General features: G+C 46.8%; 2 protein-coding genes across 4 annotated transcripts; both read left to right on the forward strand.

Annotated features, from left to right (window-relative positions):
• The first annotated feature begins 5,239 nt into the window (after nucleotides 1–5,239).
• On the forward strand, nucleotides 5,240–10,232 carry LOC307084524 (26S proteasome non-ATPase regulatory subunit 4-like). The gene is made up of 10 exons (XM_079748942.1): nucleotides 5,240–5,312; nucleotides 5,847–5,987; nucleotides 6,131–6,245; nucleotides 6,893–6,979; nucleotides 7,096–7,164; nucleotides 7,334–7,549; nucleotides 7,731–7,839; nucleotides 8,166–8,297; nucleotides 8,693–8,745; nucleotides 9,585–10,232. The coding sequence occupies exons 1-10, from the start codon at nucleotides 5,287–5,289 to the stop codon at nucleotides 9,756–9,758; spliced, it is 1,122 nt and encodes a 373-aa protein (XP_079605068.1). The 5' UTR covers nucleotides 5,240–5,286; the 3' UTR covers nucleotides 9,759–10,232.
• A 222-nt stretch (nucleotides 10,233–10,454) lies between these two features.
• znf687b (zinc finger protein 687b) lies at nucleotides 10,455–20,019 on the forward strand. 3 transcript variants are annotated; one of them, XM_079749692.1, is made up of 10 exons: nucleotides 10,455–10,498; nucleotides 11,191–13,557; nucleotides 13,723–14,042; nucleotides 14,387–14,571; nucleotides 14,826–15,002; nucleotides 15,334–15,496; nucleotides 15,600–15,929; nucleotides 16,654–16,754; nucleotides 16,857–16,944; nucleotides 18,150–20,019. In XM_079749692.1, exons 2-10 carry the CDS (start codon nucleotides 11,205–11,207, stop codon nucleotides 18,879–18,881), a joined length of 4,449 nt encoding a protein of 1,482 aa, XP_079605818.1. In that variant the 5' UTR covers nucleotides 10,455–10,498; nucleotides 11,191–11,204; the 3' UTR covers nucleotides 18,882–20,019. The 3 variants fall into 3 exon arrangements, with proteins under 3 accessions (XP_079605818.1, XP_079605820.1, XP_079605819.1); XM_079749694.1 differs by having other exon boundaries at nucleotides 13,723–14,018; XM_079749693.1 differs by lacking the exon at nucleotides 10,455–10,498 and adding an exon at nucleotides 10,614–10,857.
• The last annotated feature ends 115 nt before the right edge of the window (nucleotides 20,020–20,134 follow it).

A 20,134-nucleotide genomic window follows, 5' to 3' on the forward strand; every position in this document is an offset into this window, starting at 1 on the left:
AGCAGCTCCACCAGACTCCCTGCCAGTTACATGGCAAACTGACAGAAATCAGACATCTATTCTTGTATGAAATCTCCCTGCTTCTGAAATGCGCATCTCCACCCAGCGCTCCTCCGCTGGTCGGCAAAACCGTATCTATGGTCTGATTGGAGGGGGATGGGGAAGTGGGTGGAAATATTCTAAACTGACTCGCTCGTTTGGTAACTGTAGGCGGGGTACTTTCAGAAATGCATAGCTCACTCAAAAAAATCATGTAGGCCTACAGACTTATTTCAAAGTTTGTATACGCGTGGGAGCACCAGAGACCCAAAACAACACCCAAATCCCAGGAAAAGGGTTGTTTTCATAATATTTCCCCTTTAAAGACTGCGTCGGGTTCTCTGACTCTTTGGTACTTCCACGACAAGTAAGGACTCGTAGTGGGGGTTGTCTCGCCAATGGTGGAGAAGGAGTTAGGGCAAAGGAGCTTTGGCTTTGACTCTCTGAAGTCCAGATTGAACCGCGAAATAGAGGAGAAATGTATTGTTACTCCTCCGGCGGCGGTCCGGATACGGCAACAATCCCTGACTCTTAGTAGAGGATGACGTTGGAACTGATCGAGATTAAAAGATATTTATTCTGCATATAGGTTAAAAATAACTTATTTCATTAGTAAAATAGAACTGAAATGAGGTTTGTTGTGTTAATGCTACTGAGATTTGACCATGGTGCAGGCTTACTACACATGTTTAAAAACGTGTGATATTCTGAAAAATAAAACTAGCATATTATTCCTAAAGGGCATTATTTGCCAAGTGATTCAACGCGTCTGATGAAAAATAAAGCACGTGAACCCCTTCAGTTGCCGTCAGATCTTTAGCTCCATGTGCAAAGTAAAATTGTTGAGTAGAAAGATTCCAATTTCGGGAAGTGAGCTTCAAACAGTTTTTTCCCTCCTACAACAAAAAAACACACAAGAAAAATGTGACCAATTTTATTTGGTTTTCCCCAATGAAACAAGATTAAAAGGTGCTGTTGGTAAGATTTGAGAGCTTTGATTTAAGTTAATTAGTTAGAAATGCCATAGCCATTCGTAAGCTGAACTGTTAATATCGGCATCAAGCTCAGTTGACTGTGCCACTCTTCGAATGAGCCATTTATGTTTAGGCCACTCCTAGCTAATATCTAACCATCAGGGCGATTATTCCCTGCTTGTTTCGAGGACTTGATTTTGCGGTCAATCACAAGTGCCTGAAATGCAACACTTCTCAATGGTTGAGGAATTTAGGGAGCGGCAGGGCAGAGAGGTAGAGGGTTTTGAGGGTTGTTTAGTTTCATAATCTTGCTTTCCACTGCTCTCTCTTTACAACTCTCAAATCTAACCAACTGTACAGCATCTTATAAGTTATAGCTAAATCAATGGTGACACACAAAAAAATACCTCAGCTACTTTGCAAAGCAAGGCCTTGCCAATGCCTTTACCTGAAATAAAAATGATCATTTAATATTTTTTTATTAAGTTGAACAAATTCATATTATTGTCTGAATACTGTTGATACTATATTGCTTATGCTTATATGCTATGGATATTAACTCAGTGTCAAAGAATCTTACCATGGAATTCTGGCATCACATAAAGGCTCTCTAAATATGACGATGGTCCACAGAACATACTGTAGGTAGAATAGTAGAGGGCAATACCCACAACAGTATATCCTAAACATAAAGACAATGCTAATTGGATGATCAAACTCTATAAGTATACCGCCATTATAATAGTGCATTGCTGTCCATTGAGAAACATATTGCTCCATTGTGCAGGGAATTTATGTTTTAACAAGGAATAATTAATACAAATCAAACACTTAAATTACAGGCATCCTAAATTAAATACAAATGAATGTAACAAGTGGTAAGATTATTTTCCTCCAATCAAGTTGCTTTCTTTGTTTGTCGTCAGGCCTCAATCCTGTTTAGAGCTGGTTAGGCTGGTCTGGCAACAGGCCCATCTGCCTGTTATTTAAAGATTATCCTATCAATCGTTTTTTTTATGTAATTTCAGCCTATGTACATCACAGCCTTGCGTTTAAACGGCGCTAAATATATAAACTTGCGTTTGTTTCGGTCAATGGCCTCGCCTATACAAAACATGTATATGTCTATATACATAGTCTATATACATAAGTATAGAATGTCAGAGTGATGTTTACCCTCTTGGGCCTTATTCTCTACAGGAACTTCTGCAAGAAGACATTTAAATAAAGGATTGGGACCAAATCCGTTACACTCCAACTCTGGTAAAACAGAATAGTGGTTAACATAAAACAAGCAGCGATATGATTGATTTAAGCATGTTGTCATAATCAGTTGCGATTGTGTGATGTGTGGAATGAAGTTACCTTCAGTTGATAGCTTGTATAGGTCAGGCACTTTTAACCAAACTGCCAACTCCTATAAAAAGAGAGTTATGTTTTAGAAGGCAACGGGGGATTAAGGGAAACAAGGATGGAGCTGGGGGCAGAAATTAAAGAGCACTGCCAACAACAATGCCAGCAATCTTCATAGGCCTACTGCATCTCTTAATGCATCATTCTTCCAGTAGCATATGGTTTGAATTATTGGGTAGAGAGGACATTGAAAACCTGATAACAGGTTCAACCTGATAACCTCGTTAAGGATAGGGCCATTTACCCTCGAGCAGAAGGTCCCATTTTCCAATAATTGGCCTACCTTACATATTGTTTTGTTAGATTTTTTTCCTATGCCTTTAATATGATACGTTTTAATGAAACAAGGCTGATTCAAGGCCTTGTAGATGAATAACAACCGAAATAGATCAAATAGTATATTCTCTAATAGTTATTGGATTTATGTTTTCCATTTGAGTAATGTGAACACTAGTTAATGGTTAATGACAAAAATCCTTAAGATCCACCCCTGATAATAGCAGTAGAATTATTAGATTTGTACAAGAAAATAAAAACTGAAGCCGATATGCAATTTCCCTTACCTTTAACATTCTTGCAATCTTTTCGCAGTCATCCTTTTGAGCAACACGCAATTTGAAACTTTTCAAACTCATATTCAAACCCACAAATGACAGAAAGAAAGATAACTTTGCGTTCACACCAAAAGCGAATTGAGCTGCCAAATCAGCGGAAGTCATCCACTTTATATGGGCAAGAGCGACCAGAGCGACACAAGCGTCAAACGCTACCAGCGGCAAAAGGTGAGTAACCAGAGCGAAAAAAAAAGTTGAAGAGGGCTGAACTTTATGCGAATTACTATGACGCGTTTCAACGGCAAAACACTGACAGCCAATCGGAATGTAGACGCTCTTTGCTTGCGTGGATCCCAGGGAACACCGAACACCGGCACTTTGGTTCCTATCTACTTTTTTGGTTCCTACTCACTGTACAAAATGTCGACCTAAAAATGAATCGCGGCTGTAGCTCGGCACCCGGTGTTGTACGATCCGAGCCTTTTTCATTTCAGAGATCGCAACAAAAAGGCTCTGGCCTGTGCGGAGGTGTCACACGTGGTTGGTTGGTCTGGTGTGTGTTACTGAAACGTTTGGAGATTATTGTAAAATAGGCGCGATACTTGCCTGCTAACCGAGATCCTAGCATACCAATCTTCCTTGCTCTGAATGGGACGATATCGTTTTCAAATATCAAAAATACATACGTTGTGCAAAGGAATAATACGTTGTGCAAAGGAATAATGCACGCATAATAATGCAAATGAATAATACACAGAACAAACGTGTCACTTCAATGCAGTTTTATAGAGGATAGACAGCTGACAAATGACCATTTAGCAGACGCTTTTATCAAAAGCGACTTACGATAAGTACATTTGTCATAAGAAGTGAAACAATATATCGCTGTCAGTGACAGTAATAATGACAGCTGTTTTTTCTGTTTTGTGTTCAATAGTTAATGAGTGCAAACTCCATGGTGATTTTAATACAAAGTGATGATAAGCGGGAGTATTTATAGAAAATATTTGCGATCTAGAACGTTCGTATTTAGCGGCAATAATTTTCATTTGCTGTCCATACCACCAATCTAACCAACCAATCGCGTGTAGTCATGCTTTAAACAAAACACGTTTTTTAAATCGTCACATACACAAACTAATCGACAAGACGAGGGATAAATGACAAGGGATATATCGCTTGTCTTTTATCCCTCTATTTCCGCTATTACCCACTATTCACGGAGCCTGAGGTGAATCATTTTTAATTAAATAGTCTAGATAGATGGATAGCCTAGTCAATTCTATTAATACCAAACGACACAAATCGTCGGGAATTCATTTAGGTGATTCGGCTCACACAGGACAGTAGCCTACAAGAACACACAGAACAAGGGAGACAAGTCTGACTGGACATACACAAAATACATCACATTAAAACTAGACACGTGTTGATAGATATGTTCGATTATTTGCCTAGCGGAGCCAGCCAGTCCTGTGCGCGTATGCAAATTAGCCATGTGCGCCAATGTCAATTTGTTTGACGAATGAGTGCAGATCATGATTTGCACATGCAGATCAGTGAAACATATTTTAACTATCCTACTACAGCACGCAACGTTTTTTTGTTCTCTGTTATTACATTTTAGGAGGTTATATATATATATATATATATAGGAGGGGAATCACTGTCGCTTGCTGTCGAAGCACTTTATCCAACAAGCAAAACCGTCTCTGCAATATGGCCCAAGTGTATAGGAGTTCACTCTTTGATATGGCTGTCTGTACTAAAAGCATACGGCTCCTTTAAATGCGTCTGCAAAATTGAATTGTACGTCTTGAGCGACAAAAGCGAACAGAAGTATTCGCAGCGATACTTTATGAGCGACCAAAGCGTCTTTGCAGCGCAATTCGCTTTTGGTGAGAACGCACAGTTAGCCTGGTCCTACCAGACCATCGTGAACATTGAGCGGAAGTAGGTAGGTGGGCGGTGCCAGGCTAAAGTAGCCTAGTGGTGTGGGCGGATTTTATGAGTGACATGAAGAATACCAATAATACTTTACTTCACTCTACTTTTAACAAAGATATTTGACACATGCTACTTATGTCAGAAAACTCAAGATAATCATATAAACGCGATAAGAGAATAGTTTGCTATTCGAAAAATTCAAATAACAGTTGAATATTTAATATTTTACTCGTATTATTAATTTTTGAGGTTTTATGTCCGATCCAGTAGAGAGCGCTAATGCACTACAGAAGTGGGGGTGGAACAGGTTTACGGCTGACGAAGAAGAGCATGCGCCAGAGAGCAACAAGAAGTTCAAAATGGGGCTTGAAAGTACTATGGTCTGGTAAGAATGATGCAAATATCTATTACCGTCATTGCATTTATTGAGTTTACATTTATTTTGAGTAAATAACAATGATAATTTCGTCTTAATCCAAATCTAAACGAGTCACGTTAGCTAGGTAATGTATTCAATCCTGCTACATGGACTGAGTCATTGTAGCTAACGCTAGCTATCGTCAGGTTTTACTCGTTGCATTTAGTACACTATTTGTTTTCCACAAGAAGATGAATTTAATAGATATATAGTCTTTACTACTTTACTAAGGTTGACTATTGGGCACCTGCCTCTGGGTGAATATATCGTTAGCAAATACTGAAACCCTGTAGGCCTCCAATATACCTTTTATTATTTGAGGGATAGCCGATCACTTCTTAAACATTTCCTTTCCAAATTCGTTGATATTGTTTAACGGCAATACAGACGCTAGGTTGTTATTGCTGTTCAGTTTAGTAATCGGCAAATTAACACCTTTACGTCTGTGAAAAACGAAGTTGTTCCGTCATAACACATTCATTCTCCCCCTCCCCCCACCAGTGTGGACAACAGTGAGTATATGAGGAATGGAGACTTCCTACCCACACGTCTACAGGCTCAGCAAGATGCTGTCAACATCGTTTGCCACTCCAAAACACGCAGCAACCCAGAGAACAACGTTGGACTCATCACCATGGCAAAGTAATCCATCCGAATGACTTATGTTTAATGCTATGACGAATCTTTCTAAGAAAAATAAAAGGTTGAAATCTCAACACAAATATTTGCCGTTCGATTATGATGGTTCTAAAGTGAAAACCGTGATATTTCCTGTTTCTCTACAGTAACTGTGAAGTCCTGACCACGTTGACCCCAGATATGGGTCGAATCCTGTCCAAACTACATGCCATCACGCCCCGTGGCAATATCTGCTTTTGTACTGGCATCAGAGTGGCTCATGTGAGGAACATCAGTTTTTTATGTTGTTGTGTTATACCTCATTGGAAATCATCATTCAGTTCCCAGTCCAGGTGTTCATTTGACTTTTTTTACATACTGCTGCTGGCTGAGTTTGTATGCCAATTGCTCAGTCAAAACAAATATAAAGTTAAACACCACTCACATTCAGATTTGTGGCATCAGACTTTAGATATAATGTTAATTTAAAGTCAGATACAATCGTTATTGATAGGACAAGAATAGATCTGAATTGTATTTGTTTATTCTTTTCAAGATTTTATCAATGAACTTCAACTATCAAAATTGGGATGTAGGTAGAATATAAACCCCTAGTTATAAGTATGTTAAACCCACCTGCGGCCTCATTAGTAGGATACTTTAACAGTGATCCATGATTCTATGACCAATTAGCTTTTCCAGATGCAATAAATGAGGGCTTTGAAGCCTGTCAAACCAAAATTTTTTATCACATCGAATTAATATTTCTTCTATATTGAAATCAGATGACGAGAAATGGATAATCCTGAAATCCCCATGTTCAGCGAAGTGCTCGCTCTATTCACAGTTCTGGTTTAAGTATTAAGATGTTTAACCTGCTATTTTGAAACGCCCCCTGTTCTATATTCAAAGCGTCTCTTTTATTCTAGTTGGCGCTCAAACACAGGCAGGGGAAAAACCACAAGATGAGGATTATTGCCTTTGTTGGAAGCCCAGTTGAGGACAACGAGAAAGATGTGAGCATACAAAAGAAATACATTTATAATTTAAACATTTTGGCTGTATTTCTCTCCTGCAGTACACTTTTTGTGTTGTTCTATCAAGTTACTCTCCTTTTGTCTCAACCATAAAGCTTGTCAAACTGGCCAAACGTTTGAAAAAAGAGAAGGTCAATGTGGATATCATCAACTTTGGTGAAGAGGTGAGAAAACATGTTAGTTTGTCACTACTTAGTTAGTTTTCTATTCCAAAACCAAGACACGCATGTAATCTAAAAAGAAAACAACTTTAATGCCAAGCGTCTTTCATTCCGATATGTATTCTTTTTACATTGCCGTCTTTCCGTCCCTGCCCCCATTGCGGCCGTCCAGGAGTTAAACACAGAGAAGCTGACTACTTTCATCAACACCCTGAATGGGAAAGAGGGAACGGGCTCTCACCTGGTCACCGTTCCTCCAGGCCCCAGCCTCGCCGACACACTGCTGTCCTCACCCATCCTGGCTGGGGAGGGTGGCGCCATGATGGGGCTCGGGGCCAGCGACTTTGAGTTTGGCGTGGACCCCAGTGCTGACCCAGAGCTGGCGCTGGTAATGCAACGCTTGACGTTCTAGTTCATCATTGACACATTTAGACGGCCCTTATTTACACGCTGTAGGTTGTGGTCTGGCTGTGGTCCACCAATATGGTCAGCCAGTGCGCCTCGGATCTGTCCACTTATCGTGGCATGGTGTATGCCTCCCCCCCCCCCCCCCCCCCCCCCCCCACCAGGCGCTGCGCGTGTCCATGGAGGAGCAGAGACAGAGGCAGGAGGAGGAGAGCCGTAGAGCAGCGGTGGCCTCTGTAACAGACGCCAGCATGCCTGTGTCAACACCAGAGGGTAATACACACACACACACACCTACCTACCTACCTACCTACCTACCTACCTACCTACCTATCTACCTACCTACCTACCTATCTACCTCTACCTGAACTAGTGGTAAACATTACAATATGAAGAGCCCTTGTTGTTTGCAAAGTCCTTTGACAGGGAACTGAAAGCAACATAGATAGGAATGTTGAACAACAACAATAATAATAAAAAAAAGTAAAAGTAGGGCTGCAGGGGCTTATGGAGGGAAATAACCCTTGAATGTTAGTTGAATGTTAGGCATGAGAAGGTTGCGGGTCTGTCACTGACTGGAATTGTTTGGTTTGTTGCAGAACCAGAAGAGGCTTGGCTGAAGACGGCCGAGGCTCAGCCAGAGGCTGGCGTCAAGGCGCTCCCAGACTTCAGCAGCATGACGGAGGAGGAGCAGATCGCTTACGCCATGCAGATGTCTCTCTCCGGAGGAGGTACGCTGAGCCATGCATGTCCACAGCAGCACCTCGTGTTCGCTATAGACCCCTTCTGTGTTCACCTCACCGCTGGTGGCAGAAGGTTGACAGAATGCCTGCAAAAATACCTGTTTAAAGTGAAAGAAATGTCATGTTTAACTCAATATAAAATTCCTGATGGCAAACACCAGTTAAAAAACTACTTCATGTGTAATTGGCAACCTTAGCAGTAGCTTGTTCACAATACAAATGCTTATGACTTAGAACAGCACCACATATAATGCAAGTTTGGTGCAGGGAGGGTGATCTCCTACACGATGCTATCATGTTTCTTAAACTGAGTAGGCTTGTACTGCATGTATAGATGCCAGTAGATCTCTTTAATGGGATATTCTTCTTTGTATTGCCGTTAGAATATGGAGATATGGATACCGCAGCCGCGATGGACACGACAGAAACAGCCAAGGTGAAGTATTCACATGCAGCAATTCACTGTGTATCCCAATGGTTCGACTTTTAAAGGGATTATCTTTTAGTGGAAAGTTGTATGCCACTGGTTTGAAATGAGTTGAAGTCATCCCAAGGTATGTGAAAAGACTCTAGGTTGAGAAGTTTTGGGCCAGGTTGGTGTGAACCTCTGCTTTAGTATAGCATATAACTTCTAGTTCATAATTTATCATCTAAATTCAGAAAATGGCATGTTGTATTTCAATGCCATATGAATTAAATTAAACATTGATCACCTTGTTGACAATGATAAAGTATAGAGTAGTCAACCATAGTACAGCTAGACTACTAATCATTTTTGTTTTACATTCAGAAATGTGCTCTGCCTAAAATACAATGCAGAAGCACACAACAACTTGTTTAGGTAGTTTCAGTACTATACATCCGTGTTTGAGTCCCACTCGACTCCCATTCTCATTGGTTTCTGTTGGCAAGTAGGGCAACCAACCGCCTGGGAATTTGTTCCCAGAATATCTGTTTCACCTATTTAATTCATTTATAAAAAATAATTTCCGAAAAATTAGATCTCTAATTTCTTCATGTCATCAGCAGCAGAGTCTTCAATGTGCCAGGAAGTGCTATGTGCACGATGTAATATTTATTATTTTGTGAAAGTACATGGAAAAGTAAGGACCAGCAGCCAGGTTCAAGGTACCCCATGTGCTGTTCGGTATACAAATTGGAAAAATATTATTATGATATAGGCCAGAATATCCAGCCTGTTGATTGTGTCATAATTAATGTTGGAATTAGCAAAGTGGTCTTTCTTTGTAACTAACACCAGCTGTTTTTATTCAGGAGGAGGATGACTATGATGTGATGCAAGACCCAGAGTTCCTTCAGAGTGTCCTGGAGAATCTCCCGGGTGTGGACCCAAACAACGAGGCCATTCGCAACGCCATGGGCTCCCTGGCCTCCCAGACAGGAAGCCAAAAGGATGGCAAGAAGGACGAGGAGGAAAAAAAGAAATAAGGAAGCAAGCAAGCAGTGAGAGCTCTCCTGGCTGGAGGCCCCAAACAGACAAGATAAAACACGAAATTGCGAGATAAAACATGAAATTGCATACTACCGCAGGAAAATATACATATATAAATACTGTTATTACTTTGGCCTAGCCCTCTCCCTTGCATTACATCTGTTGCTTTATTTTCTATATTCGGAATGGAATTGGTTGGACAACCAGTAAAAGAACCACAATAACGTAGTATTTGTGTATTGAATCTGGAGTATACAGTTGACAAACCCAATAATATCTAGGGGTTTAAGTATATCGTGGCCTACACTGATTGCCTTTTGCTTTCTTTACCTGAAGTGTACAGGCTGTCATACCAAATTAGGTAATATTGTATTTGGGAACACCAAAATTCTGACGTAAATTTTTCCTACTTAGTTTTATTTTGCAATAAAAATGTGTATTGAATTATTTGTTTACCTCAGTTCTTTGAGTGGTTAATTGACAATATAATGTGTAATAGCAGGATTTCCCTTATTTGTGTGTAGTGATATTGGCTAAAGAAGGTTTTTGCATTGTTAACTTTGCATCTATTTAACCAAAATTATGTAGATCTTGTTACATCAATTTAAGTACATGAGCAGTGGCCAATTAATTTTTTTGATGAATAAAAAATCTAAGAGATGATGGTCATGTGACGGGAAGCACAGCTTTTTCGGCTGAAAAACGGGCTAGGAATACTCGGGAATCGTACATCCAGGTAAACAATCCAAATTCATGCAATATAAATGAGTCATTACAGAACCAACTATCCTCCAGTGTCACAATGACGACCCTGCTTGTCTTTCCTATGTACCGCTATGAAACCTTTAACAACAGAGGCTCGGTTTGATTGTATTTAATGGCGTATGCTAGCTAGTTAGCTAAATGACCCCTTGCATCTTTGGCTGGAGCTCGGCGACCAGCTAGCCAACGGCGACCGTGAAATAACTGCTCGCAACAACCATTTCTGCAGCCAGTTAAGGTTGCATTTGAAACTGCAATATTCCTAATTGCACGACTACTGGAGTGCATACAGCGATTTGGAGAATGGCTGTAAACATCACCCGCACATAAGTGGTGAGCTTTTTCCTTTGAAGAGATGATAGTGGAACGCTAGCCCCTTTCGGTAGCGCTAGCTAGCATTATATGTTGCCATAACTGCAATGATACATGTTCAAAGACATAACCCGCTAACCTGTTATATCTGGTCAGTTCTTGAATTTATGGACAAGCGGTATGTAAAAGATTCAACATGCATTATGTATGCAATATGTAACGTCGTGTGTGCAGAATAACGTGTGGCATTTCAAGCTATTGACAGCGATGTGAGCAATACAACGGGGGACGTTTATAACCAATGAAATTACACACAGACTCCATTGTTACATTTATTATCTTTTTATTTTTAAGGATTTAATCCCGGTATGGGGGACATGAAGACCCCAGATTTTGACGACCTTCTGGCAGCGTTTGACATACCTGACATCGATGCCAAAGAGGCCATTCAGTCAGCCCCGGATGAGGCTGAGGGCCACCATGGGCCTGCTGGGGCCCCCCTGGGAAAATCAGACAGTGTTGTGGGTGTTAGCCAGTCCCTAAGGCCACAAAGCCCCTCTGACCCTCAGGCCGATACTTCAATTGTTAGTGTAATTGTCAAGAATAAAGTCCGTCTCGAGGCAGTGGATGGAGGGGATCGGGATGCAGAACAGAATCCTATTGATGTTATTGCAGGGGTCGACGTGGGCCCTAGGCTGGGCGCGTGTGCCCCTGGCATGACTGAATCGGAGGCCCTTAACCACAACGGTTTTGGGGCATCTGGGGTCCCCGCTCCTATCCAACTGAGCCAAAGCCAGTCCAATGGATCACCATGGTCGCTGAGTACCCCAAAGATGTCCTTAGAGGCAGGTGTGGGAGGGACTAAGACTCACAAGCAGGGCGGGAACATTTTCAATAGACTTAAACCCCTGGTGACCCAGGGGACAGGAGACCCCGTCGGCCGGGCCAGGAAGATGCAGCTGCTGCAGCAACAGCATCAGCAGCAGCAGGAAGGGGTCCAAGACAGGGTGGACGGGGGGAAAGCCTCCTTACCATCCTCTTCGTCTCTATCGGCTGTCCCCTCTCCCCTCACCACAGGCGGCTCTGTCGGTCTGTCCTCTCCGTTCTTCCCCACGTCCAAGCCGCTTCCCCCGACGCAAACGTCCGCACCGCCGTCCCAACCCTTTAACGGCGCCGCCAAAGCCGGCTTCCGACCTCGAGAATCGGAGGAAGAGGACGACGACGATTCCGACTCGGATCTGGGGGGTGCCCTGGTGATCCAGGAGAGCCCCAGCTCCCCAACGCATGCGCCCCCTCAGCTGAGCCGCCGCTACAAGGCAGTCGGCGGCGGCGGCGGCGGCGTCGAGTCCTCCATCTCCGCCCCTTCGCCCAACGCGACGGCCGCTCAGCCTAAGCCCGGGGACACGCCCTCAGGGGCCGGCCTCACCTCGTCAGCGCCACAAACGTCCTCAACAGAGAGCCCCCCGGGGGAGCAGAGGCACCCCGAGCACGTCATCGAGGAGAGGGACTCGCCGGAGAGCCCCGAGCCGGAGACACCCAAAGCGACGGTGTCCGCCGCGGCCCAGCGCTGCTCCACCGCCGCCACCCCGCCCTCGACCTCGGACCTCCGGGAGCCCAAGGAGGAGGAGGAGGAGATGGAGGTGGGCAACGTGGTCGATAGGGTCGTGGAAGCTAAAGCGGACACGCAGAAGCCCGACGCCGCGCAGCCGGTCGAGGAAAAGATGGAGGTGGACGAGGGTAAGACTAAGCCCGAGTCCACCGGAGGCGGAGGGGTGGGCGCACCAGCGACCCCCTCGCCCGGCGCCCCTTCCAGACCCCTCAAAGTTCGGATTAAAACCATCAAGACGTCCACAGGGGGAATCACCAGGACTGTAACCCGGGTCGCACCCAAAGGTGGGGCCGCGGCCAAGGGTTCGGAAGGTAAAGGCCAGACCGCCGGGCGCAAGGTCCTAGCGAACAAGGCCTCAAAGACGGAGGCCTCCCCCGGCCATGCGGCCGCCGTGTCGCAGCAGAAAGTCAAAGCGCTCAACGCTCTGCCCGTGTCCACGCTGGCGGCGAGCAGCGTCATGCTGGCCGCCGCCACCAAGGTCCAAAACAAGATGGCGGCCAACGAGAAGGCCAAGGTGTCCGCCACGGCCGTCAGCATCACCAAGTCGTCCGCGCTGCCGGCCACGCCGGCGACGGCCTCCTCGCCCAAGTTCTCGGTGGCGGCCGGCGGGATCAGTGTGCGCACCACCGTCGCCAAGACGGCCAACGGCGGCGGTGGCGGCGGCGTCACCGGCAACCTCCAGCCCAACAAGCCGGCATCCATCGTGAACAGCACGGGCGCCGTGATCTCCCGCACGCAGTCCAGCTTGGTGGAGGCCTTCAACAAGATCCTCAACAGCAAGAACCTGCTGCCCAGCTACAAGCCCGACCTCTCGGCGCCGCCGCCCGAGTGGGGGCTGCCGCTGCCCGCCGCGGGCTACCGCTGCCTGGAGTGCGGCGACGCCTTCGCGCTGGAGCGCAGCCTGGCGCGCCACTACGACCGGCGCTCGCTGCGCATCGAGGTGACGTGCAACCACTGCGCCAAGCGGCTGGCCTTCTTCAACAAGTGCAGCCTGCTGCTGCACGCCCGCGAGCACAAGGAGCGCGGGCTGGTCATGCAGTGCTCCCACCTGGTCATGAGGCCCGTCACCGTGGAGCAGATGATCGGACAGCAGGACGCCACGCCCACGACAGGTAACGCACCTCTTCAGCTCGCACGGTCTCACAAAGTGGTTTAGAAATGAACATTAAATGGACATGGTTTCCGTTGTTGTTGAAGCATTGAGTCCCAATTTGAGTCCGAATTTGTCCACCATTTTACACGTCTTCTCCCCGGCCCCCTTCTCGTCAACGGAGCAGGGGCGCTCTCGTCCTCCTCCCCGCCTGTCTCCTCGCCTTCCGCCCTGCCCTCTGGGGCTCCGGTGGCCACCGCCAACAGCTCCAGTCCCGCCAAGGACGCCGGCTCCCCGGCCGGCAGCCAGCCCAGGCCGGTGCGGCGCGCCCCCCAGGGACCCCAGGCCCTGATGCCCCTGCCCTGCAAGAAGGCGGAGGCGCTGCAGTACAACAACTACAAGTGCCCCGAGTGCCAGAGCCAGTTCTCAGGCAAGGCTGAACTGGTCACCCACTTCCAGCAGATCCGAGCGACCCCCAACTCAGTGAGTCCTGGTGATGAGAACGCTGTAAGGGTTCCTTCCTTGCTTCTGTTTATTGCTTGTTAATAAGGATCAATTATTATTCGATCACTTCCAGAATTATTTAATTCGTTATGTGCCTGATCTAAAATTCCGTCATTTGAATTTGAAGGACTAAAAGTTCGGGGTCATTTTTGTGAAAACGCGGCTCATATGTAAACAGACCCAAGACCCCTTGCAACTTTTTCAGAAATACCATAGCTTGTTTTACTCCAAGACACAAAAACTATAAATGCACCGCATTCTACACTGAGAAGACTTTAAGTTTGTTCAATGAATGATTTTTTTCTTTTCAATGACCCGTTTCCCGGCTGCTTGTTGGTTCTGCACAGACGTGCTCCCAGTGCTCCCCGCCAATGATGCTGCCCAACTCCTGCGCCGTCTCCGCCCACCAGAGGATCCACAAGCACCGCGCGCCCCACGTCTGCCCCGAGTGTGGGGGCGTGGCCCGCCAGGGCGGCTTCCAGACCCACCTGGACGAGGCCTGCCTGCACTTCGCCAGACGCATCGGCTTCAGGTTTGGAGGCGTCTCGGGAATAATTACCTTTCTGGATGCGTCGCTATGATTCAAGAGTTGATTTGTCTTGGTTGGGGTTCTGAAACCCTGTCTCTTTAGATTCAGGTGGAGAATTGTATCCTTCACACCCGCTCACTATTTCTTACTTGTAAAGGAGTAGTGGCTGACTAAATGCCGCCATTTAAAGCGACATTAAAACGTTTTCTCTCCATATCCCGTCCTGCTACGTGGTGAGCGCTGTGATCCGTGTGCAGGTGCTCCAGCTGCCAGGTGGTGTTTGGGGGGCTGAACTCCATCAAGGCCCACATCCAGACGGCCCACTGCGAGGTCTTCCACAAGTGTCCCAGCTGTCCCATGGCCTTCAAGTCTTCCCCCAGCGCCCAGAGCCACATCAGTACCCAGCACCCCACTCTCGCCGGAGGACAGGCCAAGTACGCGTCACCTTAAGCTGAATTTACAGTTCTGCGCAAAGCCCACTGACCAAGATCCACATCACGACTCTGAGATACGCCGCGGATCTTCCCATAGCGGCCTGCCTTTACACTTCCAGGTCACGTTATCCCGAATACATGCAGGCAGAAGAGCGTTTCTGACCCCGAATGTACACAAACCGAGTCTGGGTCCTCCCTTTGTCATAGCTCTGTTTTTCCAGATTCTCTGTATTTCGGTCTTTCAAATGATGGTGAGGTCATGTTCAAAAGTGTAAAGGGAAGACACCAACACGATATAGGTTTGTTGCATTTCTTTATTTTTCAATTCCAGAATGATCTACAAGTGTGTGATGTGCGACACAGTATTCACCCAGAAGCCCCTGCTGTACATGCACTTTGACACCCATCTGGCCAAGCAGAAGGTCCACGTGTTCAAGTGTCCCGACTGCACCAAGCTGTATGCCCAGAAGGGCTCCATGATGGAGCACATCAAGGTACAGGAAGAACCAATGGATGCAATCATGAGTAACCATTATGTATGTGTATGTACGAAATATCGGCAATGCACTCTTTAACACCCCCCCCCCCTGCATCCAGACCGCACACAGAGGCCTATCCGTCAAACAAGACGCCCAGTCCGATAGCCCCGCCCCGGCCCTGATCCCGGCCAATCAGGCTGCGCCGACCGCGGCCAAGCCCAAGCCCTTTGGCAACAAGACGGACAACTCCGACGGCGAGGACTGGGGGCGGGATCGGGAGGATGACGAGGAGGAAGAGGAGGAGGAGGAGGAAGAGGAGGAGGAGGACAGTAGCGGGGGCGGCGGGGAGGACTTTGAGGCGCCCTCAGAGTGGACGTGTCCGCAGTGTCAGGCCACCTTCACGGACAACGACGACTACCTGAGTCACGTCAAGATGGAGCACGGCAAGGTCAGTCCTATCAATCAGAATCATAAATTGCATTAATATAGCACTGTTTTATTGTCTCTCGCAGCGCTGCACTAGTGCTGCTTGATTATGGGAAAATCATAATCACGTTTATTTTGGTCAATATAGAAATAACGATTATTTTTTTAGTTTGAAAACGTGATGCATTTATTCAGCAAAAAATTTAAAATATGTCCAAATAGAAAATGTCCATTGAAATATAATGTAGAATTATGTATCCAGCCGTTCTATGAAAATGAAAAAAACAACTTCTAACTTGATAATGTTAGTTGGGTGATGGTAGGGATTGAGTGGTTTTGTGTGTGTGCAGAGGACACCTAATGTACCACAATGCCCACCCCACTCCCATCCGGAAGGAAAGTATCCAATTAGAGACCGGCTGGATGACTAGGGGGCCATGTCGGTACAAGAGCAAGGTTGGGTATTTTGCCGGGGCTAGCCCCCCTACTCTTCACCCCTATGACCATAGGGGAGTAAGGACTTCCTGGCTTAATGCGCCATTGGAAGACAGTGCTGCTCTGGGACGTTGTCTCGGGGAAATAAACTCCACAAGTACCATCTGGTCACTCATCCAAGGCCAGGCCTGATTAGTTTCCAGGGAAACACATGGCAGCAGGCAGCCATGGTGTTGCACCATCTGGATTCAATGATTGAATGTACCGCCTTGAAGTTAACTGTGTGTGTGTGTGTGTGTGTGTGTCCACAGTTCCCGTGTCGTATCTGCGGGGGCACGTTCAGCACCTCGTCCAGCCTGCGGCGTCACGAGCGGGTCATCCACGAGGGCAACAAGAGGGTGTTCCACTGCCAGTGAGTCTCCTCCAGGCCCCACTGTCCACATCGGCCCACACAACGGGCTGATGAGCTCACGCTGCCCGCAGTCACTGACATCACCTACGCTTTACGTTACAGGTTTTGCACAGAAGGCAAGCGCACGTTTGGCAGCCGCTTCTTATTGGACAAGCACGTTCGTCTTCATCACAGATCCACTGATGGACAGGTTGGTTCTGATACTTTTTTTCGGGGGGTTTGACTATCGCATGAGATCATCCCTGAAGTGGAAAATGAAAGGCGAGCCGTATAAGGAACAAAGTGTTCTGGGTGATACCGTCTTAAATGCCTCACTAAAACAAGTGACCAGTGTGCTTTCTCCAAATGACTTCCCATGCATGCAAAGCATGGTGTTTACCACTTTGTTTGGAACCAATGCGTGTGGCGGAAGAGTTTCTGAATCTTTTAGAACCGTTGTTTCAATCAAATCCAAAATGGCAATAAATGGTAACGGGAACTCGTGTCAAACTAAGTATATATTTCAAATAGAATTTATATCGGGTCAATCCCACAATAAATTGGTCCGTCAGTTCACTTTTATCTCTTGGTTTTAGTCATCAAATCAAAAATATTTCCACGATGAATCCAGAAAACAGAAACTCCAGACGTCATTCCAAAAGTAAATCAAAGTGAACTTCAGTAAACAATGTAAAACATCTCATTACCGTCTGGTCCAGCAGCCATCAGAAGGCCCACAGTCCAACCCAAGGCCCCCGTTCGACCGGCTAGAAAACACCAGACCCACTGCACGTGTTTCTTTTGAGATTTCCTCTCATGTATCACTAACTAGGGTCTGAAACACAGCTAGTTCAGCATGTCACTAGCATAGCTCCTTAATCGCACTTCCTGGAAAACCACCATTTTTAAATACATGGTATGAAGCGACTCTCTGGGTGGCACGGTCTGCCCCTACAGGTTGGGGGACTCCAAACCCTTTATATCCTCTGCCTAAAGTTTGTTGACTAAATAAAGTCTTATCACAAAGACCAATGTTCTACAGCTATTGTTGTTTCATGAGAACAATATTGAAAAATGGTGTTTTAGTGAGGGAACTCACGATAGTTTTATCACCTAGACCGGTTCAGTCCGCATGATATCCCTGTTTCACAATAATGATCTGGGCGCTAGCTGCCAAGTGGCACCATGCAGTACAAACCCATACGAGAAGACCATCAATCAGAGCAGTCCTGGTCAGGGCTTTATGGACCTACAACTCTTTCCCCGCCAACCCGTCGTAAAAGTAGCATCTTGGCTGTAATGGAAAATGTCTTTAGGTCCCGATTGCACGCAATTTCCTCATCGTTGATGATTGGGGATCTTTCCTGGTCCCTTCGAGTCCTAACAGTCCGGTCCCCCTCGCTGTGTCTCCCCCAGGGTGCCCCTCAGACCCGCAAGCGGTCCGCCGCCGCCGCCCCCGGCGTGGACGGCCCCAGCAGCTCCTCGGAGCAGGACGGCGAGGGGGGCCCGGGCTCCGGCGCCAGGACGGGTCCGGGCGGGCCGGCGGACGAGGACGAGCCCCCCGAGGAGGGCGAGGAGCGGGAACGGGTGTCCACCGGCGGCAGCGGCGGCGGGGGTCCGGCCAAGAGGACCCGCGGCGCGGCCACCGTGGCTCCTCCCCCCGCGGAGGCGACGGAGGAGGAGGAGGGCGGTGGCGTCGGCGTCAGCGTGTTCCGCTGCGTGCCGTGCGGCTTCACCACGGAGGACGGTGGCGAGTTCCAGCGCCACGTGCCGCAGCACCGCGCCGACGCCGCCTCCTTCCAGTGCCTGCAGTGCGGCGCGTGCTTCGCCTCGGCCGGCTCCCTGGGGCGGCATCGCTTCATCGCCCACCGCGTGCGCGACACCCAGGGCGAGCCCCCGCCCTCGTCGCACGGGCCCCCGGGCGGGGCCGGCTCCCCGGGCGACGGCGGCGGCGGCGGCGGCGGCTCCTCCCCCTCCTCCCTGCTCTCCCCCCAGGGCCAGCCGCAGCAGGCGGGGGAGGAGGGGGAGGGCAGCATGGGCTGCAAGGTGTGCGGCCGGCGCTTCGACAAGGCCTCGGACCTGAACACACACTTCAGGACCCACGGCATGGCCTTCATCACCGCCCACAAGACGGACAAGCCACAGTAGTGGCCGGGCACTGGTGCTCTCACACACACACACACACACACACACACGGGGGGGGGGTGACCCAGAAAAGAGGAGCCTTTTAAGTACAGAAAGGGTTCAACGGTTCTCATTGTGCGCTCGGGCGTTCCGGCGCTTTTTTTGTGAAAAGCTTCCCAGGAAGTTGGGGCGCTTGTATCGTTTGAAGCTGTCTGAGATTGTAAGCGCATGTCGGAGGCGTCCTCCATGCCCAAGAGGGAGGGGATCATGAAACTTCTGTTTTTACACAAGCCATGCCTGTCTTTCACACCGTCTGTTTTTTTTGTACCATTAACGATGCTCTTACTTTGCACTGACTGTTTTTCTGTCCCGTTTTGTTTGTAACACATAATTCCTTCTCCTTGTGTCTATCACAGTACTCTTTGCAGTAGTGCCGTTTTTTTATATAAATTAATATATATGTATCTACCATATTGGTCATGGCATTTATTGACAGAAGTGTAAGCTTTGAATTGCCCTGCGTTGAGCTCTTCAGACTGTAATGGGGAAACTCTTGACTGAATTTCTTTTTAAAAAGGCCAACTAAATTCCAGATCTTTCTCCCAGTCCTATTTATCGTAGATCTCCGAAGCCTGAGCGAGTGTTGGGAGAATTTAGACACTGATTTTTATGTTACGATATTGTAATATTTATATATATAAAAATATATATAAATATAAAACTATTACTGCTGTTATTTGTGTATGTATGTTGCGTTCTATCCCTCTACTGGATAATGCAGTAGTGCTAAAGATACTTTAACACAAAACGGCCGGTAGGAGAGAATCCCCAGCGGGCCTTTCCGTTATAAATGTTCCAGAACTTTCTATGAGCCGTGTTGCACAAGAACGAGGTCATTGAACGCGGATGAGATCAAATGTCCTTCCACCGGCTGTACACACCAAGAGTTCCCATGTAAATATATATAATTACACGTCAAAGTTAGAACATCAAAGCTTCGTTGCCTGCGATGGAAAATGTGAATATATATAGTATTTGTACTTGTACTGTTCCCCACTTTTTTAATTTAAGTTCTTTAAAGAATTTGAAGCGTATCAAAAAGGAAAACGCGAAACCCAGAGGTAGCTATACGTTGTGATCTCAATGCAGAGGGAGAATGTTGTTTGTGTGTGTGTGGGGTGAGGGGTGGGTGGGAGGGAGGGGGGTCGTCTTGATGTCTATGAATACAAACACTCATCTTGGAGACTTTTTTTTATTTTTCAAATCTACAAAATCAG

The sequence above is a fragment of the Pollachius pollachius genome (assembly GCF_949987615.1).
Source record: "Pollachius pollachius genome assembly, chromosome: 13".
NCBI classification, from domain to species: Eukaryota; Metazoa; Chordata; class Actinopteri; order Gadiformes; family Gadidae; genus Pollachius; species Pollachius pollachius.

Coding starts and splice junctions, on each gene's coding strand:
- LOC307084524 (XM_079748942.1), top strand. CDS start 5,287: ATGGGGCTTGAAAGTACTATGGTCTG. Junction 5,313..5,846: donor CTTGAAAGTACTATGGTCTG/GTAAGAATGATG, acceptor TCCCCCCACCAG/TGTGGACAACAGTGAGTATA. Junction 5,988..6,130: donor GGACTCATCACCATGGCAAA/GTAATCCATCCG, acceptor GTTTCTCTACAG/TAACTGTGAAGTCCTGACCA.
- znf687b (XM_079749692.1), top strand. CDS start 11,205: ATGGGGGACATGAAGACCCCAGATTTTGACGACCTTCTGGCAGCGTTT. Junction 14,572..14,825: donor GCCAGACGCATCGGCTTCAG/GTTTGGAGGCGT, acceptor ATCCGTGTGCAG/GTGCTCCAGCTGCCAGGTGG. Junction 15,930..16,653: donor TCAAGATGGAGCACGGCAAG/GTCAGTCCTATC, acceptor GTGTGTCCACAG/TTCCCGTGTCGTATCTGCGG.